Source organism: Nycticebus coucang, chromosome 11 (assembly GCF_027406575.1).
Source record: "Nycticebus coucang isolate mNycCou1 chromosome 11, mNycCou1.pri, whole genome shotgun sequence".
Lineage (NCBI taxonomy): Eukaryota > Metazoa > Chordata > Mammalia > Primates > Lorisidae > Nycticebus > Nycticebus coucang.
In genome coordinates, this window is record NC_069790.1 from 54091923 (window position 1) to 54118183 (window position 26261).

The following is a 26261-nucleotide window of genomic DNA, read 5'->3' on the forward strand; positions in this document are numbered from 1 at the left end:
CACTAACATGTTTTACCTATTTAATCTCCAATGTTTATTCACGTTTCCTAGAAAATAAATAAGTGGCAGGCAGAGAAAAAATAAAAAAGGAAAGTATTACTTAATCAGCTATTCTGCAAACATAGCCTAATCAGAACTCTTAAAACGCCATAGTAGGATCTATCTAATTTCAATTTCACTTCTAACAGTTGCCTCCTCAACATTGAAGAGTGAGATTACAGTGGATATTTTATAAACCAGTTGCCATATATTCTCTCTTAAGTGGTTCCAAGCAACTCTCCCTGCATTTATATCTTTTTTTCTTATGGTAAGAAATTATATAAATTCACTATTTACTCTGTAAATACGTACCTATATTTTTATATGTAGGATGAAATGAAATACTTTCCTTCCACTTTCCTCCAACAGGTCCTTTAACAGAAACTTCCCCAGGTGAACTCTCTAGAATTTGCCAGTTTTCCATGACCATAAATGAAGGAAATTAGAAAGCACTCTTCCTAATATGGGGCCTCTAATATTCTTAATCCTTTCCTTTTTTCTCCAGTGGCACCCATATTCAACTTTGCCCATTCATATAAAACAAACTAAGAATCCATCAAGTCCATTATTGATTTTAGAAATGTGTGAGAGAATCCCAGAAATAAAACTCTATATACTGTATTAAGTTAAAAGTCCACAATAGTGTTAACTCTCAATTAGCCTGCTACAGTGTATAAACATATGCCTTCAAGTAGTAACATTCTGATAATACATACCAAGTTTGTAAACACCATGAACCGAAAAACATTAAAACCATACAAATTCATGCCTTATCTAGTGGCATCTAGCATGACACAATCATAACTTAGGTGTTTTGAAGAACAAGTGGAGAGAAAAGAGACTTGGAAGGCTGGTAAAAACTACCTTAGCAAGGTTTTTCTCCCTTCCAAATCGTAGCATTTTTGCTAGCCCTTCTCTTAGGAAGAGCAATTATCTTTCTTCGTAGGACCCATTCTACCCCTTCTAATTCTCAGGCTTAGAGTGTGCTGTCTCGCAACTGTGAGAATATTCTTTTATCCAAATGGATTATTAGATTTATCTTTACCAAGCTGCTGGTGCATTAACTACAGAGGTCTAGCCCCATGCAATAGCCCCTCTTTTCCTTCATTCTAAAAAATGAGTAAAAATGCTAGATCAACAATGGGGGAAAAGGGACCACTATTCTCTACAGAAGCATTTCAATGAGAGAAACAGAAAATTACCACTAGAACACAATGGCAAAATCCACTAGCATTACCTGGCAAAGCTTAAAGAGAAACAGAATATCTGCATAGCCTCAGAGTACCTGCCACAAAATTTGTATTAATTTCAAAAGGGAAAACAGTAACTGTACAATGGAGATACCTGGCAGGTTCACCATAGCCAAGTGACCACAGTTATCACCAATGATATTTATGACTGGAGAAGTACAGGGAGATCTTTTAAAAGGATAAAAAGGGATTTTATGACCACAGCAAGCGTGCAACTTAACTTTAAAAGATGCTTTGGTGGATGCTAATGGAAAGATTAAACAATGTCTCTGGATGTTAATAAATTTCTGCAAACTAAAAAAAAAAAAAGAAGACATGTTAATACCATGTACCCTCTGATGAGAGGTGTTGAGAAGGGTAATTCACACATGTAGTATTCTCAATAATGCACCAAACTAATCTAATCATGAACAAACATCAGACAAACCCAAACTGAGAGATATTCCACAAAGTAACTGACCAGCGCTTTTCAAAAAGCTGTCAAGGTCATGAAAGATAAGAAAAATATAGAAACTGTCACAGACTGAAGTTTAAGGACAAAGGCTAAATAAATGCAATGTGGGATCCAGGACTGGATTCTGGAACAGAATAAGGACATTAGTAAAAGTATTGGCAAAACATGAATAAAGCCTGCAGTTTCAATGTTTATTTCTTAGTTTTGATCATTGTACCCTGGTTATGAAAGACAAAGGGAAACAGGATGTAGGACGTATGGGGAATCTGTACCATACTGTCTTTGTAAATTCTGTAAGCCTAAAATTATTCCAAAAGAGTTTTTAGAGGCTAAATTCCTGTTACCAAGCCTACTAGGTCTATTAACATATTTTTTATTTACCCAGTTCTTTTTTAATACTGTCTCTCCTTCAGCCCATTATCAATTTATTCTGAGTTCCCATTCTTTCCTACTTTCCCCTGAAAAGGTTTGTAGTTCTTATTCTTTAGGACTTCTCAGAGCAGCCTAATTTCTTCCCAGCACAGACCTACACTCTCCTTCCTGTCTAGCCACAAACTGACCTAACTTAAAAGATGTCACTTAAATACCTTAATACAGTAGCCTCATAGCAATTAATAATATAGAAAGTGCTTTTGAATACATTTACATACACTAATTTTGACATGCATATTATAAATACTGTCCTTATTTTACAGATGAGAAAATAAGACTAGAAAAATTAAGTAATCTGACACTTAATAAATGTGAAAGCCTGAATCTGAATCTACTTCTTCTGTCATATAGAACAAATCACCTTATTAAGTCTGTATTTAAAAAAGATTAAACTTCCCTGACTTAAGGCAAGCAAATTACATCAAATACACCAGGACTTTCAAGAAAGTTTTAAATTTCACCGCCGTTCAAAATGTCCCTCTTTAAAGTTTGAAACAAAAATTCTACAAAAACTCCATAATTCCGTGACAAATTTCTATGTTCACCCTTATAACCTTTGTGATTTTTTAAAAAGCAGCCTCCAGTCATCTCATCTTCCGCCATCAACATTTTAGGCTGACACCTCTATTTTCATACTAACACTGCCTCATGCTTTCAAAAATACCTGAGAAGTCGCTCTCACCTTCCAAATTATTTCTCAATATTTGCAAATCTGAATTATGGACAAGTCTAGAGGGCCCCAGCCCTCCAGAAGTCTCTGAATATCTTGGTTTCCTTCACTCAAGAAAAAAAAAAAAAAAAAAGTCATGCAACTTATCCCTAATGCATGTGTCTGCTTACCGTTTAAGCAGGGCAACATAACAAAATAACATAACTTGAGACTTTGGAAAAATCAACTTTTGCCAGACTTAACTCCAACCAGCATTTGGGGACTCGTAATCCCCAAAAGTCTTTTTTATGTTATCTGATTTCTCTATCAGTCAAGTGATGAAATTACTAAAAACCCAACCAAGACGGCTGAGATTAAAGATCTAATAATAAATTATGGAAACAAGTCTCTTAAGTCTAAACACTGAGAGAGCATTTAACTTATGAATATTGCTACGTGCCAAAGGTATTGAAGTGGACAAACGGGAGCTGAGGTCTTTTGAGCGCTGGTTGGTGATTGATTCAATTCTGTGACCTCCCACCCTCTCCCCTCAAGCACCTGCCATCTGCAGGAGCTAAAAGAGTTGAACTGAACTGGAGGCGCTGAAGCGACGGAATCTGCTCCAGCAAAGAACCTGTGGGAGAAATCGGGGATCCTCAGGAAGTAACTTTAGGAAATGTTGTACAAACAGCTTTAAGCTGTTTAATTCAAACAGAATAGGTTGCCGCTCTGTTTAATCCTGCTAGGGGTACTGGGAACAAACCGGGATAGGCATTCTCTGGAAGTGACAAATGGGGACACTGAGGACCCCCCAAAGGTCTGGGGCAAAGAAAAGGGGGCGTCACTTGCCTCCCATTCCTGCAAGAAACGCTGGGCCTCGTCAGAACCAACAGCCTTATGTCTCCTAAATTCATCCTTCACGTACTGGTCACCCAGGGCTTTGAGGTCCGGGGGCAGAACCCGGTGCAGCTGCAAGATGAGCCTATACAAGGTCCGGACTCGGGAGACGTGCCGCCCGGGCATTGCGGAGCGCGTGGATCATGGACTGCGCCTGCGCAAAGGGACGGCGCGTCCCCGCCTCACCGAGCAGCCCGGGTCCTAGTGAACCGGAAAGCCGGCGGAAGAGGGCGCGCGAGCTCGATCCGCTTCGGTCCTCTCCGAAATCAGGTCCTACCGGAAAGCCAAAGTCGCCTGAGGGCGGGAACGGGCGGGGCTTCTCCGGGAGGGGGTGTGGCCTTCCTGAAGTCGCGTCTGCGCTTAGTCTTGGCTTCTGCGCTGCGTCCTCCGAGAAAGCCCGCTAACCAGAAGTCTGGCGTGCCTTGTTGGCACCAATCTGTCCCAAGCCGTATTTTCCATTCATGTCCGCCCCTTCCCTCCTATTAAAGGCTTGAGGTAGCCTTTTTCAAAATCGGACTCCCCCAGGAAGCTTTCTGTGGCTAACCCAATCCCCTTGAGGCATCTTAGATTCCTGCAGTCTGTGTGAGGATATGAATGGGATTGAGTTCCCAATCTACTAGCCCACCGACTTTGCACGAGGCTATACTCCCTAGTGGACCTTGACGACGTGGGCTTGTTCTTGTAACAAACAAGTGAGCCATGAGCCCGCGGACTTCCTTAGTCCAAGTCAAGTGATTGCTAAAGAATTACTGAGAAGCACTTTAAAAATGAATTGTTTTTAGGGCTAAGATCCTCAAAGTTCTGATTAGTCTGGTATGAAAACAAGGAAATCTACACAAAACTTCACCTTTTACAAAACTAATAGTGAGAATGAAACTGGTTTCCAAAGGTAGCGGCTCCTAAGGTACTTTCTCTCTGATCACAATCTGGATCCTTCAGCAAAATCTGAAGGTTCCACCAACAAGATGTATGTAGAAATCAACCTTTTCACACCACGTACTCTATCATAATCCCCTCTCTTTACTGGATATTGTGTTAACTTCCTTGTCTGTATATTCTGCTTCTGGCCATGACCCACTTTGGTCATGATCCAACTTAAATGTGACTTAAAGCCTCCATATTTGGCATTCTTTGGTAGGGAGCTGAAACATAAGAGTGAAGAAGTATTTTATTTGTAACAAGTAGATGAGTCTCAGCCAATCACAGTAGATGGAGGGGGAAAAATGAAGAAAAAAATCCCCACAAAAATCATAGTAAGTTGAGCTTCAGTCAATCACAGGCTAACTGATTAGATCGTGCCCATATACTATACCTATATTATATTTGAAAGGGCATTAATTAAATTTACTCACAGTGGGTAGAGAAAGAGTTCTCAAAGTTTAGGATAGAAAAAAGTATAAAGTTTATTTTGCCAAGAAAGAAAGAGAGGAAGAGATTGAGAGAAAAAATAAAGAGAGAGAAAGAAAGGCCTTAGCTAGAAGGAAGGAAGAAAGTGGTAGGCACTTCAGCAAAAGTGTCTGGTGGTTTTAAAGGGCAAAAATGGTCCCTTTGTTATTCCCTGCTTCAGCAGACTGGTTACAAAAACAGCTGTGAAGCTGCTGTGTTTGGCTTTCTTTTGTTTCTCCCATAGCAGATTGATAAGAGAAATTAGTTTCTTCTTTCTTCTTGAAATTGGGAGGCATCTGGTACTCTCCCTGAGGAAGCAGGGGAAGTTGGTACTTCTGTCCACTCAGCAACTTTTTCAAGGCTGCTTAAACAATACACAAGAAGACCTTTGTACAGGCAATGATTTTTTTTTGCTGACAGTCCTTCACATAATCTACCCTTCCCTCCCCTTTCTCCTTTCCCCTTTCCCAGAGACTCCGTTTTCCTTTAAAAAGTGAAGTGATAAGCTCTGGAGAATGGTAAGGAAGATTTACACCTTCTTTTGGTGTTCAGCTTTTTTTTTTTTTTTTTTTGTAGAGACAGAGTCTCACTTTATGTCCCTCGGTAGAGTGCTGTAGCATCACACAGCTCACAGCAACGTCCAACTCCTGGGCTTAAGCGATTCTCTTGCCTCAGCGTCCCGAGTAGCTGGGACTACAGGCGCCCACCACAACGCCCGGCTATTTTTTTTGTTGTTGTTGTTGCAGTTCAGCCGGGGCCGGACTTGAACCCGCCATCCTCGGTATATGGGGCCGGCGCCTTACCAACTGAGCCACAGGCGCCGCCCAGTGTTCAGCTTTTTTACATGCTAGGAAAACATCTCTGTAGGAGAGACATTCATATCATTGACCTTAAAGCCAGGGTTCGTGATACTCTAAGTGGCTGCCAGTTAGAAATTTATTTTCTTGTTAGCCTGTTAGTTAGCAAGACCATTTTTCAAGATTATATTATATATGCCTCATTTGGACATTTTGGCCAAATAAGGCAAAACAGCCAGCAATGACCAATCACTCTCTCTCTATAGTGCCTTTAAATACAGTCTGTGCCAGTTGCTAGGTGGAGCTCTCTGAACCTCTTCTGGTTCTGAATGTGGCCTGATTTATAAATCATTCTTTGCTCCTATAAACTGCTAAATTTAATTTGTCTAAACCTTTTCTTTTAACAAGCTAAGCTGTAAATCAGATCGTGTCACTTCTCTGCTCAATAAACTCCAGGGATTTTCATCAGACTTTTCTCTCTACTTTTGAAAGCTCTACATTTTCCCCTACAACTTTCTTCCTCATTGGCCAGTTCTAACCATACTGGCCTTCTAGCTCTTAGTTCTTCTTTTAAAAGGCCAGTCACACTCCCGAGGGTCTTGGCACCTGCTGTTCCCTCAGCTTTGAATATTCTTTGACATATATCTTCTTGGCTAACACTGTTGTTTCATTCCACTTATTTCTTTGGATCCTCTTCAGATGAGATCCTCCGTGGTAAGCCTATTGAAATTCTACTTGAAATTATAGCATCACCAGGCCAAGAACTCCCTATGCCCCTCCTTTGCTTCATTTTCTCAGTAGCACTTATATAGTTTATTTCTTTTCTTATTCTTGGTTTTCCCCCACTAGAATACATATTCCATGGAGGCAGAGATTTTGTGACTTGGTTACTGGTGTATCAGTGACCTGCATTAGAGCTGTCATAAGCACTCAGTAAATATTTGTTGAATTAGTGTGTGAAACTCATTAAGAGGCAGGAATGTGGGAATTTGAGTGATTCTCTCAGAAACCTCAGACGTTTGTGCAAAGACTCTGACTGTCAAAGAAGACAGACACAGGCCTTATTTTAGTATCCTTTATAGAGTCCGCCACAGTGCCTTAGAAATAATAAGCACTCCAATATTTACTACCTTAAAAGGAGTTTTCCTTTTGCTTAAATTTTTTAAAAATTTCTTTAAAAATTTTTTTTAAATGGATTTAATTTGGTATTATAACAAACCACATTAATGGCAAGGATTGAACGGCAGTGTGGTTATTTTATTTCAGGAAATTTTTTCTAACCATACTTCATCTGTTAATATTCCTGTAAATTGAAAATTAATATCTTGTTCCAGTTTACTTTTTTTCTGGTTTCCTTTGGGGTTAAAGTACATGCATAATAAATACCTCTTTCAGAGCCAAAGCTGTTATAAAAATGTGGGAAAACATTCTGCCAGTGAATTAATAAAAAATAATAAAAAAAGATTAATTGAGCCTAAAGAGAGCAGAAAAGGTCCACAAAGCACTGGGAAATCCATGCTCAGAAACGGCAGATGATGGGTGAGAGAGAAGCCAAGACGTAGTGTGTGGCTGGGCCTTGAGGAAAGGAATCAAGCAGTAACAGTGAGAATAATAACAGATAACCTTTATTTATTTATCTATTTACAATAGGCTATGTTTTGAGGACAAAAATTTTTCTGTTTCCTTGACCTTCTAGTGTAGGCTGACCAGTTTTCCTCTTGCAGTCAAAATAGCTAAGAAATGAAAGTAAGATCTGAGTTATATTCCTGGCTACGAATGCAGATCAGTATACTTCATCTAGGCCTTTGCTTTACTCTTCTCCCCTGTGTTTCTCTTCCTCTGTGTCATTCCGCAAGCCACTTAACTACTCTGTGCCTAGATTCCTCGTGTGCCAGATCGGCTAGATTAGGTAATTCTCAGTACCTTTCAATTTCACTAATCTACAATTATGACTTCTTCCAGATTACCTGGAAGAAACATTATAAAATGTTTTATAAAGTGAAAGAAGACATGTATTTACCCTTAAATAATTGCTTTGAAAATGTTTTTAAGAAAGGGGAAATGCCTCCAAACTGTATGAGCAGCACTTCACTAAATGTCCCAGAGCGCACAAAATTTAATAACCACATTCACCCATAGGGAAGATCAACATAGAAATGGCACTGTTCGGTGTGGTGCTTGTACAGACGGCCTCCCACACAAACAGAAAGAGTAGAGCCAGCTAGAGAAGGTGTTAGACAAATAGAGTTTCAAGGCCAGAAGAGATAGAGTGAAATGATGAATAACAAATGAAAAATAAACTTAAAGAAGGAGAAATGGAACACCCACATGGAACATACTGTATTGTTACTTTGTAGTCTACCTTAGTCTTTATATTAAAATGTGGAAAATAAATCTTTCTTGCAAATATGTTACGTAATTTTTCACTCCAACAGAAGTTAGAAAAGATGGGAGAATAGGAGAGGCTTGTTTTGAAAGATTTGGAAACTGCTTTATGTCATATAAGGAAACAAATATGCAGATTTGGATTCGATTGCAATAAGTGGTTGAATTTTTTAATTTATGGTTATTCAAATCTCAACTTCTGAATTATTAGGAATAATGAAAAGTCTGGGACAAGATATGTCTTGGACCCAAACAACCTTCATGTTCTTAGGACCTGGAAAGAGGAACAAATCTGAGTTAAGCATGGTAACTATCCATAGCCTCCCCAAACAGCACCAGAAATAGTTCCTCCTTTCCTATCTTTCTTTGGAGTCTTAAAGCTGGGTATATCCATGTGTGGCGATGAAAAGTGAAAGAAGGAAGAAATTTCCTTAGACATTTTTATTTGATATCTGAATGTTTCCAATTATTGAAATTCAGGCCAGGTACAGTGGTTTGTGCCAGTAATCCTCACACTCTGGGAGACTGAGGCACATGGATTGCTTGAGGTCAGGAATTTGAGATAATCCTGAACAAGAGTGAGACCCCATCTACTAAAAATAGAAAAACTAGCTGGTATCGTGGTGGGAACCTCTAGTCCCAGTGACTTGGCAGGCTGAGGCGAGGGGATTGGTCAAGCCCAAGAGTTTGAGGTTGCTGTGAGCCCATGACACCACGGCACTACCCAGGGCAACAGAGTGAGACTTTGTCTCAAAAATAATAAGAATAAAAAGGAATCAGATCTTGAAAACCAAAATCTGCTTAACCATACAGATTAAAGAATGGGAGATGCAATTAAGTTCATGGACAGTCTATTCTCTGAAAGTCAGCTTAGAAAACATAGTAGTCTTTATTTAGTACATACATATTTTCCTGAATTTCTCCAATATATTACATAAAAATACCAAAGAGGAACTAAATATGTTTGTATCTGGAAAGATCAAACTACAAGGTGTGTTTTTAAATGTTTACAATTGTTGATTAATCAAGATAAAAAAAAACAACCCAAAGTCTGGATAAATTGTCATGTTTAATAATTTAAAGTACCAATGATATATTAACAGATCTAAGGAGAAAAAAGTAATCAATGCCACAGAAACTGAAAAGCAATTGGCATATTCAATGCTCATTTCTGATTTACAATTAATAATAATAAAATAGAAATCAAAAGGAGGAGAAAAGGAGACCAGTATGTGAGTCTGAATGGACTACATCAGTGGTTCTCAACCTTCCTGATGCTGCAGCCCTTTAATATAGTTCCTGTGGGTCGCAACCCACAGGTTGAAAACCACTGGACTAGGCTTGGTACCTGTAGCTCAGTGGCTAGAGTGCCAGCCACAAACACTGGAACTGATGGTTTCAAATCCACCCTGGGCCTGCCAAACAATAATGACAATGGCGACAACAGAAAAATAACCAGGCGTTGTGGCAGGTGCCTGTAGTCCCAGCTACTTGGGAGCCTGAGGCACGAGAATCCCTTAAGCGCAAGAGTTGGAGGTTGCTATGAGCTGTGATGCCATGGCACTCTACCCAGGGCACCAGCTTGAGACTGTCTCAAAAAAAAAAAAAAAATTGAGAACTGCTGGACTAGATGGAGGTCTGCCGTCAATGTTGCAAACACCATTCAATTAGCCAGGTGCGCAGAGAAAACAAATACAGATGGGAAATTGGTCTCTCTTTGGGAGCTGGGACAGGTTTTTCTTCTGCTGCCTTAGATATCAGAAATTTGACTTCACAAAAATTTATTATGACGATGCTGACTTTGTGTGTAAGCATTGCATGTGTGCATAAAAACATTGAAACTTCCACAATAAAAAATACTCAACAGCGCAAAGCATCAGAGAAATACAAATTAAAACCACAATGAGGGTGGTGCCTGCGGCTCAATGGAGTAGGGCGCTGGCCCCATATGCCGGAGGTGGCTGGTTCAAACCCAGCCCCGGCCAAAAACTACAAAACACACACACAGACACACACACACACACACACAATGAGATGTCATCTTACCCCAGTTATATAGGCCATTATTAAAAAAATAATAATAACAGATGATGGCAAGGACGTGAAGAAAAGGGAATTCATACACTGTTGGCAATAAAAATTGGTACAATCACTATGGAAACAGTATGGAGATTTCTCAAAAAACTAAAAATATTACTACCACACTGTGCAGCAATTTCCCTACTGAGTATTTATCCAAAGGAAGAAAAATCTATATATCAAAGGGATATTTGCACTTGCATGTTTATTGCAGCACTATTCACAATAGCAAATATTTGCAACCAACCTAAACATCATTAATAAGTGAGTGGATGAAGAAAATATGGCATATATACACATATATACACACACAAAGGAATACTATTCATCTGCTAAAAAGAATGAAATTAAGTAATTAGAAGCAACATGAATAGAACTGGAAGCCACTATATAAAGTGAAATAAGCCAGTCATAGAGAGACAAATGCTATATGTTCTCACTCATATATGGGGTCTAAAAACTGACCTTACAGAGATAGAGAGTAGAATGATAGATACCAGAGGCTGGGAAGGGATGGGTGGTTGGGTGGGGACAAAGAAAGGTTGTTTTCTTTGTAGGTACAAAGATATAATTAAATAGAATTAATAAGGCCCAATATTTGAGAGTGTAGAAGAGTGACTATAGTTAGCAATAAAGTATTGTATATTTTAAAGTATCTGGAAGAGAGAAATTGAAATGTTGCCAACCCCTAGAAGTGATTAATGTTCAAGGTGATGGATATCCCAGATACCTTGACTTGATTATTACATATTCTATGCATGCAACAAATACATGTACCACATAAATACATAAAATATTTTCTATCAGTAAAAAAAATTTTTTGAAGAAACTTCCTCAATACATAAAGAGATTTCCTTTTTTGTACATTTGTATTTGTGAAAGTTAGAATTCCTCATAATCTCAGCTCTTTGGACAATTGAGAATGTGGTGGTGACCCATTGCAGTTTTTGATTGATCTGGTTAAAAGATTTAGTTTGTCCATCACAATATTTCAAATGACCACAGTTATAAAGCTGAGTGCACATAATTATCAAACACATTTCCTACTTTGACCCATTTCTTGGTAAATACCATTTGTCTACACATGACTGTCATATCTGTGTTACTGTTATTATGCCTGTTTATGCTTGCAAAATATGTGTTATTGCTGTTTTATTGTGCAAGAACTATAAAGTATTCTCTCATGTTTTTTACATGTTCCTCAAATAAATTCCCCTTTAAAAATGTAAATAAACATTTTTTAAAATTATTTTTTCCAGAATAATGTTTACAGATATTGATCTTTCAGGATTGTGACTTTTGGAATTTTAGACTTTAAGGATTTTGATCTTTTTGAGCTTCAAGTATTGAAATTATCGCATTTGGATAATTATCGCATTTGGTAAGTGTGTCTTTCGGGGTTATGACAGGCTCACAAAAGAACCACACACACACAATATGGCTTTACGGACGGTGAAACTGAGGTCAGAGATGTTAAGTCAATTCCTTCATTGAATACGTTTAGATTACACAGAGCCTTAAATGGCACACAAAGCACTTCACCACACGTAAGGTAAGAAATGAGGAGTTAATGGAAGTTTTGAACCAGGAGGAAATGGTGAAAACAGTCCTTTAAAAAGAGTAACCGGCAGTCATGCGCAAAATAGACTATTAAAAGAGTAAATGAACACATGCCTTCATTCAAAGAGAAGGCCTTACATGAACCCACAACAACATTCCACATGCTAAAGAAAATAACTCAAGGGATCGCCAGAGGTTGATGATTAACCTGGAGGTCAGCAGAGCTCTGGGAGCACTGGCAGGAGACTATGAAGGACATTGGATTTAAGGACTAACTGGATATGGGAAATGAAAAAACAAAATACAAAAACTGAATCTAAGACAGCTCCATGTTTTCCTTTATGGAGGTGCAATTGACAAAGACAGAAAAGGCGGGAGGTAATTCACTTAATTAATATTTTAGTCATATGTTTGAAAGGATCGCCTACTCTAAGTTATACATAAAAAATTGCCTAACAGCATCAGTACTATTCCTTAAAAGTCTAAGTCAAAGGTTCTCAGCTTTTGCTGTATGTTATTATAAAATCACCTGGGAAGCTAGGTAAAAATACTGATACTTGGGCCCAACTCCTAACAAGTTACGTTAGGCCTCAATTCAAACCTCCAAACGGGGGGCGGGGGAGGGCAAGGCATTGACATCACTTAGAAGCTCCCACAAGGTGATTCTAACATGCAGCCAATGGTCTAACTCCCATTCTGAAGACACTTGCATTTGGGGAAAAATACCCAAAATATTAAGATACTATGTTAATATCTAGTTACTAAATGTACAGTCTTTTTGCTATTAAAATCTTCTTGCAACAATGGAGAAAAAGATTTTTATACAGTTAACAATATTTTAAATAATAAAAGTGAAATATGACCCCAGGGAATAGAATGTAAAGTAAAAACAGCAAAAACATAACAGGATATCATCTGAGAAGTATCTTCATAATTATCCCCTTGTTTTTTCTCTCACTGGCATCTTCAATTACTTTCTTTGTATTATCCCACTGAGCTCACACGCAGTCAGAAAATACGTCAGATTAAAAAGAAAATCTTTCCATCTATTCTGCCTCCCTTTTAAACTACCATCATATTACTCTGTTTCTTTTCATTGGCAGACTTAAAAATACGTATTCCCACTTTCTCCTTCACCATATACCCATTCCCCATTAAATTCCTTTAAGCCTGGTATTCGCCTCAATATTCTTCTGCAATCACTTTCTTCAAAGTCACCAGGCAGTTGCTTCTGTTTACACACTCCCCAGTGTGTAAAAGTTTCTGACTCTCTAGAAACTTTTGCGTCTTTGGCTTCCATATATGTCTGCTGTCCAGGTGATCCCACCAGCAGGGTCCCACAGTCTCTGGCTTCTTCAGGGGCTGCGGCACTTTCTTTCAGCCCCCCAGATGTGAACACATCTGAAAGCTCAAGGCAAACATTAATGGCCAGTCAGCGCTAAAGCTCTGCTGCCCCCACCTGGTCAGGCCCACTCTAACCACTGCAGAGGCCCTCGCAGGACCCTTACCTGTAAGACTACCAGGAAACCCTTTCCAAATCTTGCACGCACTTATGACCTCTACACAGTTTCAGCCTCCCTCTCTGTACAGCCAATGGATAAGCCCAAACTGGATAACCTGTCATCCCTTGAGAGCCCCTGTTCAAAAGTAAACTAATCAATTTTCTCCAAAGGCCTTTCTGTCTCCACCACTCTTCAACTTACCCAGACTCAAAACTTGGGTAGCACCTGTGACATATTTTCTTCTCTTCCTATGTCTCATTATTGAGGAATCCTTCTTGTGACTTTGTTAATGAGTCACTTTTTTTCCCTTTTCACTGTCCCACCTGCCTAGACTTTGCATCCTTTGATTGCAATAGTCTTCTAATTGGATTACCTTTCATTAGTTTTTTCTACTTCCAATGAATAGAACATAAAATGTCCAAATTACAGTAGAACTTCCATAAATTGACCACCCAAGGGACTGTAACATACAGGGTCAAATACAGAGGTGGTCAACATAAGGAACTAGGCCTACTGCACTGATACACATACATGTGAGTGTGTGTCTAGTCTATGAAAATTAGGTCAACCTAAGGAGGTGGTCAATTGTAGGGAGATAGTCAACCGTGGAGGTTCTACTGTAATTTTTTGGAAATATGACCTCACTCAGATGTCACCCAGAGCTCAAAGGCTTCTAAAGCCTTCCCATTGTTCTCAGGGTAAAATCTGTGCCACCAGAGTATAAAAATGGATATAATACCACATTCCCATCAAAGGCATGACCCGTGTTTTCATTATATTGTACTTGACACTCTTAAAATTAAAAAGTACAATAATAATTTAGACAAAGATTTCAACTTCATAATTCCATTACCATCTGACATACAGAAAGTGAAAGTAAGTCAAAACTGTGCATAGGCAAATACTAAAATGCTATCTGACAAAAGAAGTTATTCCTTTTCTTTCCCTCTCCCAAATTTAGAATAAATTTACAGTATGCTATTGTTTCACAAATGTAAGGTGACTAAATTATAATCAACTGGATTCCAGCTCTGCCACTTGTTAACTATGTGATCTTAGACAAGTTATTTAACTTTTCCTGGTCCTCAGCTTACTGCTCTTAAAATGAAAATAATGGGCCCAGCGCAGTGGCTCACACCTGCAATCCTAGCACTCTGGGAAGTCAAGGTAGGTGTATTGCTTGAGCTCAGGAGTTTGAGACAAGCCTGAGCAAGAGTGAAACCCCCATCTCTATTAAAAATAGAAAGAAAAAAAAACCGAGCTGGACATTATGGCAGGCTCCTGTAGTCCCAGCAATTTGGGAAGCTGAGGCAAGAGGATCGCTTAAGCCCAAGCGTTTGAGGTAGCAGTGACTATAGCGCTCTACACTGGGACTCTGTCTCAAAAAAGAAGCAGAAAGAAAAGAAAAGAAAGGGAAAGAAAAGGAAAGAAAACACAACAAAATTATGTTATGTCTCTCAAAAACTTCTTGCACAATTTAACAATTTAATTGTTAGACTTTTTAAGACTAAAAAGTATTCAGACTAGTCAGTGCTTGGCACATAGAAAGCGGTGATTAAGTTAATGGTGAAGAAGATAATGGTGGTGTAAACGATAGCGGAAACTGCATGAACTATTTTAAGAAATAAGTTTTTTAACTTCATTCTCATTTTAGAACATTGCATTAGTATTAGATATACTGAATTTAAATTAAATAATGATGTGACCAGACTCAATTCTTTTCATTTTACTTTTTAAGATTATTTTTCCAGTTTTAGTGAGGCATTTTATTGACACAGTATTTTACTGACGAATAAAAAAATCGTGTCTATTTAAGGTGTGCAATGTGATGTCTTTATATATAGAGAGAGGAAAATTGTGGCATTATTACCACAATCAAACTAATTAATGTATCCATCACTTCACATATAGCCATATGCTGGAGTTATTGTAGACTCAGTTCCAGATCATTGCAGTGGAGTGAAGAGCACAGTGAAGTGAGTCCGTACACTCTCACTTTCCTCTGTGGGACCAATCACGGGCCAAGGAGGTCTCTCCTGGCACTGGGCTGTGCCACCTTGGAGGAGTGGTGATGTGAGTAAAGTGAAACTGTTTTTATTATTCTCTCCTTTACGTCTATTCTCATACTTATTGCTCCAGAATTGTGCTGTCCAGTCTCTGCTGGACTCTGAGACTCTTACAAAGGTAATCTCATTCATGAGTAGTTATCAAAGTTGAGGCTTCCACAGGGAGGTGACAGCAGAAAGTTCCTATTCTGCTATGTTGCTGGTGTCCCTTGACTGTATAAATCTTTAAACCAGAGTTCACGTCTGAGCTTTTACTATTAAATAAGCATGGTGGCTTTCGTTGGCGTAACAAGAAGAGTTGTTCGCGAAATGATGATCTTTTGTATACCTGGGCTGAGCTTACTGATTCAAGATAAATCCTAAAGTATCTGACAGATTCTCAGGACCACTAGCAAGAACAGAGCTTCTTGGTCTTTTGTATTACTCATGCTGGCTGAGAATGAGTATGACAAGTTAAGTGAAAATTAGTGTTCAGTCTCTCTGTACCGTTCTATAGAAACAATGATAAGGAAGAATTATTTATTTATGGAATGAAGAGCGGGACCTCAAGAAACTTAGAAACCACATTATTCTGAAACTGCAACTTCTCAAATATTATTTTCAAGACTGTACCAGGAGTGTTTTAACAAATAAGCAATGAATGGTTACAGTATTTCTTTAGAAATGTATGAGCAAATGTCACAAAGTTCTTAGAATTAGGCTTAAAATTTTAGAGCAAAACACAAAATTAGTTTATTCATTTTAATTATCTTATTAAAACTTAAACTCCAAATAGCCTTTTGGATAGCACAACAATGTTATGAATCAGATGAGATTATTTTAAAATGTAAGCATGTCACAAGAGATGCAATCAGTGATAAAACATACATTTCGAAGTTAGGTCAAATGGGATCTATATTAACCAAAAGAAAAAGGACATAGCTGTATTCTTCCTTTATGGAAATATGATGGAATTATATAGCCTTTTCAAGAACACTGGCAGAATAAACATTCAATAGAGCATCTATTTTGCCATATGTAATTATATAATGTTAAGGAAATTTGTTGTTCACAGTACTACATTTAAATACAATCACGCATTGCACACATTTCAGTCAACAACAGATCACATATAAAATGGTGGCCCCATAAGATTATCAGGGAGTTGAAAAATTCCTGTTGCCTAGTGACATTGTAGCTATCACAAAACTATCATGGAGAACCTACATGTTACCTCAGGAAGATGGTAGCGGGGAGGTGAGGGAGGAAGGATTTTCCAGAAGGCCTTCATCCAAATCAATGCTTCTCAAACTTTAATGTGCTCACTAGTCATCTGGATGGCCTGTTAGAGTGCAGGTGCAGATTTAGTGAGGGCACAGCAGGGCCTAACATCCTGGTTCTCTAACAAGCTGGTGATGCCGATGCTGTTGGACTATAGACCACACTTGAAGAAGCCCAGTCCTAAAACATAATACAAACCATAACAGAGAGTGACATTTTGCTTTCCCCTTCTTAACTTTCTTTTTATTCAGATGCGTATGATTTGGATACGTTAGGTGACTTGTAAACAATTATCATTTCTCTAAATTGAAGCCCAGTTTAAAATCATTAAAGAAAGGAGCAAAAAATAAGGTTACAAGTATATTTTTTGAGCTAAAGAGGTAAGGCAGGAGAAAAAGGGTCTTACATTGGTGAAGGTCAATCAGCTCAGCCTGGAAACCATTGTCTTCAGGTGTGGGGGCTTGCTCAGCCTGGGTGGATAGCTTTTGCACAGGGTCTGGCGTACCAATTGAATCCTAAGTACTTAAGGCTAAAAGGATTCATGTAAGTCTACCGTTGCTTAATCAGATTGCTTTTATGCTTTTGGATCATCATTACATTACCCCACAGGGGATTTAAACACAGCATAAACATGTATTTAAATGAACTTGGAAGAAAGCTTGTTGTCCCATCTCCTGTTTTAATTAGATATGTCTTATATAAGACACATATAAATGCATACTCTGTGGTTTCCCTGGCGAGGCTACAGCACTAAGTAAATCCACTATAGTATTATTTTGTTTGCTTTTTTCCCCTTAATTAAGTTTTTAAAGTTTCCTTAGCTCTCTGTGTGGCTGCTTCAGCTTTGGCAGCCGTGTCTGTGGTGAAGAGTTGGGAGAGCACATACCGGCCTCCCCTTACCCTTCCTGGCCGCACCTCCTGGACAGCTTGATAGCAACGCAGAAGAAACAGGAGGGCGGGGACGTCCCAACTGAATAATAGATGTCATTCATATAAATCCTTTTATATCATACTTAAGAAAAGCCCGTTATTTTGTCTAGCATATCAATAGAGTGGACGGTGCTCAAAAAAAAGCCTTAACTTCTAAGTATGTGGACAACCTTCCAAGGCTTATGGAAAACAAGGCTAGTGTCCAATTATACAAGGCTAATGTATTAAAATATTTTGCTGGCCCCACCGTTATCTTCACCATAGATCTCTGGAGTGGAGGCTTCTCTGGAAGCCAATTTTAGGGGCTGCAATCATATCCACTAGCAAAATATCCAACATGGGCAACACACAGGCCTCTAAGTTTTCTCTTCTTTTTATGAAAACCTCAGCAAAGAAAGCCAGAGTTGACAAATGGCACACAGTGCTGAATGCTATTTAAATTAGAAAGCTGAATGGTTTCCAAACATGCTGAGGCTTTTTCTCTTGCCTTTTTGGATTTTGTTTTGTTTTAGTTTAGACCACAACTGAGTACTGCTAAAATCGAAAGTAAGAAGGAACTTATGTATAATATGAAGTGTGTGTTGATACAGCTGATTAAGCTAATGGTGACTCAGACAAGATATAGCTATGTATAAATGCAGATTTCTTTTGTTTTAAGACAACAACAGGGAAGAAAACTTAGTAAATCCATGTAGTACTTTTTAATATATGCTTCTGTTCTCTAAGTTACGTACTTTGTTTAAACACATTAAAATTTATATCAGGGCGGCGCCTGTGGCTCAGTGGGTAAGGTGCCGGTCCCACATGCCGGAGGTGGCGGGTTCAAACCCAGCCCCGGCCAAATTAAAAAAAAAAATAAAATAAAATAAAATAAAATAAAATTTATATCAGAACAAAGGTTTACACAGAAAAAGACCAGAAGAAATACACCCAAATGTTAATACTGATTATCTATAAAAGGCAAAATTGGAGCTGATTTTTATTTTTTTTTTGATGCTTCTTTTCCTTTCCCCCCTTCAAAATTTCTGAGGCTTTAAAAAAAAAAATACTATACTACAAGCAGAAACATTAATGATTTTTCTTGTCAATGTTTGATCCACAACTACTTTACAGAGATTACTTAATCCCATCATTCAACACAATTTATTAAGACTCTCCTGTGGGCCCGTTACTGTGCATGTGTTACACCCGAGAATCGAAATCCCCAATGACCATACGAGAGAGCCAGACACCGATGCAAATCACACGAGGGCGTTTATTGAGGGCTTTTATTCTGGCTCGAGCCAGGGCTGCCAGCATTCCCAGATGCAACTGGGGCTGAGAGCGCTGTGCTCCTTGCCCCGCGGGGTTTTTATGCAGTGGTTATGGGGTGAGGGGCATGGGAAACAAAGCATGGCCTTTGGGTCGATTATCTCTTATGCTGACACTAGAATTTAAGGCTGATAGGGTCCCACCAATCTCAACAGCGGGGGGGGGGGGGGGGGGGGGGGTTCTGACGCACTCCGGGAGATAGGGACACATCCCGGGAGGTAGGGAGGGGTGTGGTTTACTAAGAAACGAAACAAAGGATTTTCAGGTTGCTTTTAAAATGGAGGACAAAAGCCTGAAATGATGAAAAGCCCAAAATGGTATCACTGGGTCCTTCACATGGCATTAGGAAAGCACAAATACACCTACATTACATATTTTTACAAAACAATTATCTCACTACATGCTCTCCATTGACCTGTGGAAGGATGCTGCAAGTTCAGGGTCCAAGGTGCCCCTGGTCCTCTACTCAATTACTCCTTATGCTCTACGTTTCCTTAACGTAACTGAGAGTGGAATTACTCTACGTAAGCTTTTTTTCTCACCTTATTTTGATGTTCGGTGAAAGAAATGTCACCTAATGGTTCAGAAAGTAACTGCCCTCAGTATGAAAACACAAGCCTGTGTCCACCTTTTCAAGGCTTCGTGCTAAGAACCAGCAGTGATAGAGCAACCCGCACACTGCTCTGAGTCAGGGACGGGCCTGGGGAGGTGGCAGAGAACCACTGCTCTTTCTCTTCTGCAGACGTTTGCATTTAAGAAGTCCCAAAGAAAGCTGTGTGAGACTAGGCTCACCAAACAAAATCAACAAAACTTGATAAAACACTCAAAGAGCAAAGTCTGTAAAAGATGCCTCGCTCCTTAAATATAGAGCTTCAGAATGGATCTTTTGTATATGCTCTAGGTTCCGGAAGAAACCACTATGATCAGCAACTTACACTCACCTTGAAAGCCTAATGTAGCTAAGTAATGCTTCTTTGTTGTCTAGGGGTAGTGTGCTATTTATTTATTTATTTATTTATTTTTATTTATTTTTTTTTTGCAGTTTTTGGTCAGGGCTGGGTTTGAACCTGCAACCTCCAGCTTATGGGGCTGGTGCCCTCCCTACTCCTTTGAGCCACTGGAGCCGCTTGGGGTAGTGTGTTATTTTAAATTATCTGCAGGCAAGCCCACTCTGTTGCTTTCCATACTAGGCAGCACATCCAGAAGATTTTTTGATGGCATATTCATGGTCCTTGCTAAAACTGATCCAAGGGCCAGGCATGGTGGCTCATGTCTGAACTCATTCATGGCACTCTGAGAGACCAAAGTGGGTGGATAGCTTGGATTCAGGAGTTCAAGACCAGCCTGAGCAAGAGTGAGACCCTGTTTTCTATTTATAAAAATAAATAAATAAATAAATAGAAAAACTAGCTGGGTGTTGAGGCAGGCACCTATAGTCCCAGCCACTCAGGAGGCTGAGGCAAGAGGATTGCTTGAGCCCAGAAGTTTGAGGTTGCTGTGAGCTATGATGCCATGGCACTCTAGCCTGGGGCAACAGAGTTATAAAAAAAGAAAAAAAAAAACTGATCCAGGTCCTTGCCCCTCTCACTTAATCCTCACACAGCCTTTCATGCTCCCCTCCCCCGTCCACCATTTTATCTCTCCTCCAGTGATAGATAACATTTGCTTCTTCGGGAATGTTCCTGGGACAACGTCCATCCCAGCACACTCTTCATCTCTAGACTCCACTGTGCTGTTCTCCATAGAACTCACTGGGCCATGCGTGGGCATGAGGAGATAGATGGTTGGGATTGAGTGGAGTTATCAGTCCCCAGTCTACACACTCTTAAAATGTCTTCTTTCTCTAGCCCCTTACTATTCAGTACTGGTGCTTTGGCTTTGCTGTCTCTTGCATGAGACAGACAGCCTGTGCAACAGGAAGCTTAGACAGGACTTCAATGGGCCCTAAGGGCCTCTTGTGTTGCACAACCATAGTGGGTAATTGAGTGTCCAATCATTATTTTATGATCTTATTGCTCCTTAACTTTTTAAGATTGAATCTACACAAGTTGACTTTGTGCTTTTGGGAGGCAAAAATCATCTCAAATTTCTTTCAGCTCTCAGAACTCCCAAGGCAATGTTTTGCACACACTAAGTCGTCAATAAAAATGTGTTTGTTGATTTGTTTCTTATTCAAGGCTATCAACAACAAAGTGATCCCACAGAAAGACTTCAAAGGATCACACCTGTGGTGCATATTACAGGGGTATTTGCGAAACTTGGTAAATGTAGAATATAAATGTTTTGGCACAGTAACTGAGATAACGCCGGAAAGGCTATGTTAACCACTGGGATAAAAATGTGTCAAATGGTTTATGAAGTGAGTGTATGATGCCCCATAATCATATCATTGTATACACTTATGATTTAATAAAAAAATTAAAAAAAAAAAAAAAAAAAAAAAAAAAAGAAAAGTTGCCTTGTTAATCTGGAGCTGGTCAGCTCTCCAGCTCCACCCCCTGGCTCCTTTTACAGCCTCGGTGTTCTCCATGACAACACACTGGTGCAGCCGCAGTGACTCAGGCGAGAAAGGGGAGCATGAACATTTTGGTGTTATTATCCCTTCTCCCAGAAATCAATGTTTTATGATAGAGACCGTCTATTATTCATCCTTAGGTCTTCCATTTAGAAGTAGAAATCCCACATTTTAACCAAAGACGTGCTGCCACGCTGGGGACTATATTTTCCAGCATTCCTTGTTATCTAGGTAGAGTATATGACTAAATTCTAGCCAGTAGAATGTTTTAAAAAGTGTGCAACCTGTTGATCAAATCCCTTAGAAAGGAATTTTCTTGAACTACTATCTAGCCATTCTCTCTCTCCTTTCCCTTACCCCAGACTCAAACACACAACATAAAGCCAGAGAGCAAACTTCGAAGATGACAACACCCTAAAGAATAACATCGCTGCAAGATAGAGAAAACTCAGTTTCTGAATTACTTCATGGAGCAGAAAAACCTACATGGTCTAAATTATCAATTAATTCTGGACTGTTATATGAGGGAGACATAAAATTCCATCTTATTTGACCCATTGTATTTTCACATTTTTTTTTTTGAGGCAGAGTATTACTCTGTTGCCCAGGTTAGAGTGCTGTAGTTATTAGCCTCGCTCACAGCAACCCCAAATTCATGGGTTCAGTGATCCTCCTGTCGTAGCTTCCCCAGGAGCTGAGACTACAGGCACCCACCATAACGCATCGCTAATTTTTCTATTTTTAGTACTGACAGGGTCCCACTCTTCTCAGGCTGGTCTATAACCTAAGTTCAAAGAATCCTCCTTCCTCAGCTTCCCAGAATGCTAGGATCATAGGAGTGAGCCACTGTGCTCGGCATGTATTTTCAGATTTTTTTATGCGAGTAAAAGCCTATAATTAATACACATATTTTCCAGATAAATAGGACTTCTTAAGTGCCACCTCTGACCTTTGATTATACCACATTCCTTACTTTCCAGCAAGCTCATGCAATGGATATGGCTTCTGTCTAGATTTATTTCAATATATGAAACTGCTTAAAGGGCTCGGTGCCCATGGCTTAGTGGTTGGGGCACCGGTCACATACCCTGAGCCTGGCGGGTTCGAAGCCAGCCTGGGCCTGCTAAACAACAATGACAACTGCAACAACAACAAAAAAATAGCCGGGCATTGTGGAGGGCACCTGTAGTCCTAGCTACTTGGGAGGCTGAGGCTAGAGAACCACTTAACCCCAAGAGTTTGCAATTGCTGTGAGCTGTAGTGCCATGACACTCTACCAAGGGAACATAGTTAGACCCTGTCTCAAAGAAAAAAATAAAATAAAATAAACATGCTTAAAGATATAATAACAATATAGACATGGTGCATCGCCTTTACCCACTGTAGACTTAAGTGAGTTATAAGGAGTGGTTTCTCTAGGATAAGTACCACAAAATTTTGTCTTTTCTCACTTCATCTTTCTTTCTTTTTTGGCCAAACATAGACTTCAATGTATTTGATGTGTTCAGCAATTTCTCTTTAGATCAAAGAACCAATTTTTGTGCAGAGGTCTACCATAATACATGTTTTTCCAGGAACTCATTACATCTGAACACTGGGCTCCAGAACACCAAAGGCACAATCCATGAAAGAACTAATTAATATGCTAGACTTTATTAAATTTAAAAACTTCTACTCTGTGAAAGTCACTGTCAAGAGAATAAAAAGATAAGCCACCAAGTGGAAGAAAATGTTTGCAAAAGACATATGTGATAAATGACTGTTATCCAAAATATACAAAGAGCTACTAAAACCCAGCAATAGGAAAACAAACACACCAATTTAAAAATGTCCACAAACCCTAACCAACTTCCTCAAGAAGACATAAAGGTGCTATAAAAAAGCATGAAATGATGCTCCACATCATAGGCATTAGGGAAATGCAAATTAAAACAGCAATGAGACACTTCTACAGACTAATCAGAGTGGCTAAACTCCAAAGCACTGACCACAAATGCTGGTGAGGATATAGAGCAACACGAATTCTCATTCATTGCTGGTGAGAACACAAACTGGTATAGACACTGTGGAAGACAGTTTAGCAATTTCTTACAAAATTAAACATGTTCTTATCATATGATCGAGTAATGACACTCCTTGGTTATTTACCCAAATGAGTTGAAAATTTATGTACACACAAAAACCCACATACACACATCCCTAGCAGTTTTGTTCATACTTGCACAGATGTCCTTCAGTAGATGAATGGATAAATAAATTGTGGTATATATAGACAAAGGAAATTTATTTAGCACCACAAAGAAATGAGCTAGAAGGCTCTGAAAAGACATGGAGGTACCTAAATGCATATTGCTATGTGAAAGAAGCAATCTGAAAGAGCTAAATACTGTGTCATTCCAGTATACAACTTTCAGGAAAAGGCAAAACTTTGGAGACAGTAGAAAGATCAGTGGTCACAAGGAGAGAGGGGGAAGAAGGGATGAGTTGGCAGAGGAGAGGGTTTTGAGGGCAGTGAAACTACTCTGAGGGACACCGTAATGATGATACATGTCATTATATATCTATCAAAATCCATACAATATGCAATGTCAAGAGGGAACCCTAATATAAACTATGGTCTTTGGGCAATAATGATGTGTCAATGTAGTGCACTGATTGTAATCAATGTGCCAACCCTGGTGCAGGAGTTTGATAGTGAGGGAAGCTGAGCATGTGTGGCAACAGTGAGCATACTGGAAATGTCTGTACTTTCTGCTCAGTTTTGCTTCCACTTGGCTGGCTGAAACATTTCTGTGGGAAGTGTGGGATGCCCTGTTCTAAGCCCTCTCACCTGAGGCTGCTCTGCTGGGAGGAAGCCCTCACTGAGCCCCCTCCGAATAGTCCATATGGAAAGGCCCTGAGCTTATGCAAAGAGAGTGGTGCCAAGCCAGCTCCCAGCTGCCTCTCTCCCCCAGATCCAGCTGCAGCCACCATCTGACCCCAATCACAGGAAATACCAGAGCCAGAACTACTGAGCCTAGCCCTTCTTGAGTTGCCAGCCTATAAAAATCATGCAAGATTATAAAAAAAATTCTAAAAACATGCTATTGTTTTAACCTACTAAGTTTTGGGGTAGTTTGTTACACAGCACAGATAACCAGAACAGCTACCCAAAGCACAGACACCACTACCCAATTTTGCCTGGGGCCAGAGGTAGTGCCGCCTGACAATTTTAGCCTACAGATCACAGAGTTGGAGTCAAGAGTCTCAGTCTTTATCTTTTGCCCCAACTTGATTATAAAGGATGACTTTCAGCAATTCACTTGATTTTTTTTAGAGTCCACATCTACAAAGCAAAGAGAACCAGGCCTTGCTTCCTGTGTGGCTCTGAGGAAGACTCCTGCACACAATAGGAACAATCCTTCCAAGAAAATTGTTCAAGTAAATGTAAGCTGAGATTTGCCTTCCTCAGGACTGTCCATCTTCTGGAGGGTCTTGTAAGAAGCCTCATGAAATGAATAATAACTCATTAACTGGACTTACCTCTAGCACAACTCTAACAGACTTAACCTAGACCCCTGTGAGTTACCTTTTGGCTTGTAAAACGTCAGAAAAACACTGGCCTCTGCGTGATTTGCACAGAAGAATGTTGCTTCCATCCTAGATCTCTGTTCTCTAACTCCACAGTCCCCATTACTTTTAGTTTTTTTAATGTGCTTTTTATTCAAATTAATATGAGCGTACACATTTTTAGGTTACATTGTTCTCACTTCCACGGTAAAGTTCCATTTGTAAAAGAGCCCCTCACCCAGGGGGCATGTTATACACCCTCACAATGAGCACATTAGGTGAGATCCCACCTCACGCCCTCCCTTCTTCTGCCAATCGTCCTTCCCCTCACCCCTCTCTCTATTCCCATACTAGACTATATTTGTGTTTTATTGTTCATGTGAGCATGTAATTGTTTATATGTTGGTTTCATATTAGTATGGAGTACATTGGATATTTATTTTTCCATTCTTCCAATACTTTACTAAGAAGAATGTATTTCAACTCCATCCAGGTAAATGTAAAAGACATAAAGTCTCCATCTTTTTTAATGGCTGAATAGTACTCCATGGTATACATATACCACAGTTTGTTGATCCATTCACAAATTGATGAGCCCTTAGGTTGCTTCCACGACTTGGCAATTATGAATTGAGCCATAATAAAAATTCTGGTGCAAATGTCTCTGTGGTAAAATGATTTTTGTTCTTCTGGGTAATGGGATTGCTAGATCAAATGGAAGGTCTACTTTTAGATCTTTAAGGATTCTCCATACTTCTCTCCAAAAAGGCTGTATTAGTTTTCAATAGGAAAAAAAATACTTCTTTCCAAAAGGGCCTCTTTTATGAGCTTTGTGCTCTGGCTCTGTGAGATCTCAGGGAACATATGTGGTCAGGATCATTTCTTCCAATACCACAGCTCTTTCCAAAATTCTTCCTTTGGCTGCCTGTGAGTTTCTTATAATCCCTCTGGAAATAGCTTTTCCCTGAAAATAATTGCCCTGGCAATGAGGCAGGGAAGAATGTATAACTATGTCCCAGGAAAGCCATGTCTGAGGGTCTCATTTTATGCCAATTCTAGCACAATATGGTGACTACTAAAGGAAATACTGCCTTAATATAGAAATCAGGCGCTGTGGCTGCTCAGCGTGGGTGGCCTGGCAACCAGGTGGGAAGCAACTGCAGGGATAGTTCTTCACCTGGGTCACTTCTAAGGTTCAAT

At 39.4% G+C, this 26261-nt stretch overlaps 1 protein-coding gene across 2 annotated transcripts in view; it reads right to left on the reverse strand.

Annotated features, from left to right (window-relative positions):
• The window catches only part of SDHAF3 (succinate dehydrogenase complex assembly factor 3), a 72380-nt gene extending 68444 nt beyond the window's left edge, over positions 1 to 3936 (reverse strand). The window contains exon 1 of one of the 2 annotated variants that reach the window (XM_053553944.1): positions 3674 to 3927. In XM_053553944.1, the coding sequence (XP_053409919.1) occupies positions 3674 to 3847 (174 nt within the window). In that variant the 5' untranslated portion in view covers positions 3848 to 3927. Of the gene's footprint in view, positions 1 to 3673 lie in introns of both variants that reach the window. The other variant, XM_053553945.1, reaches the window with a different exon arrangement.
• Between the last annotated feature and the right edge of the window lie 22325 nt (positions 3937 to 26261).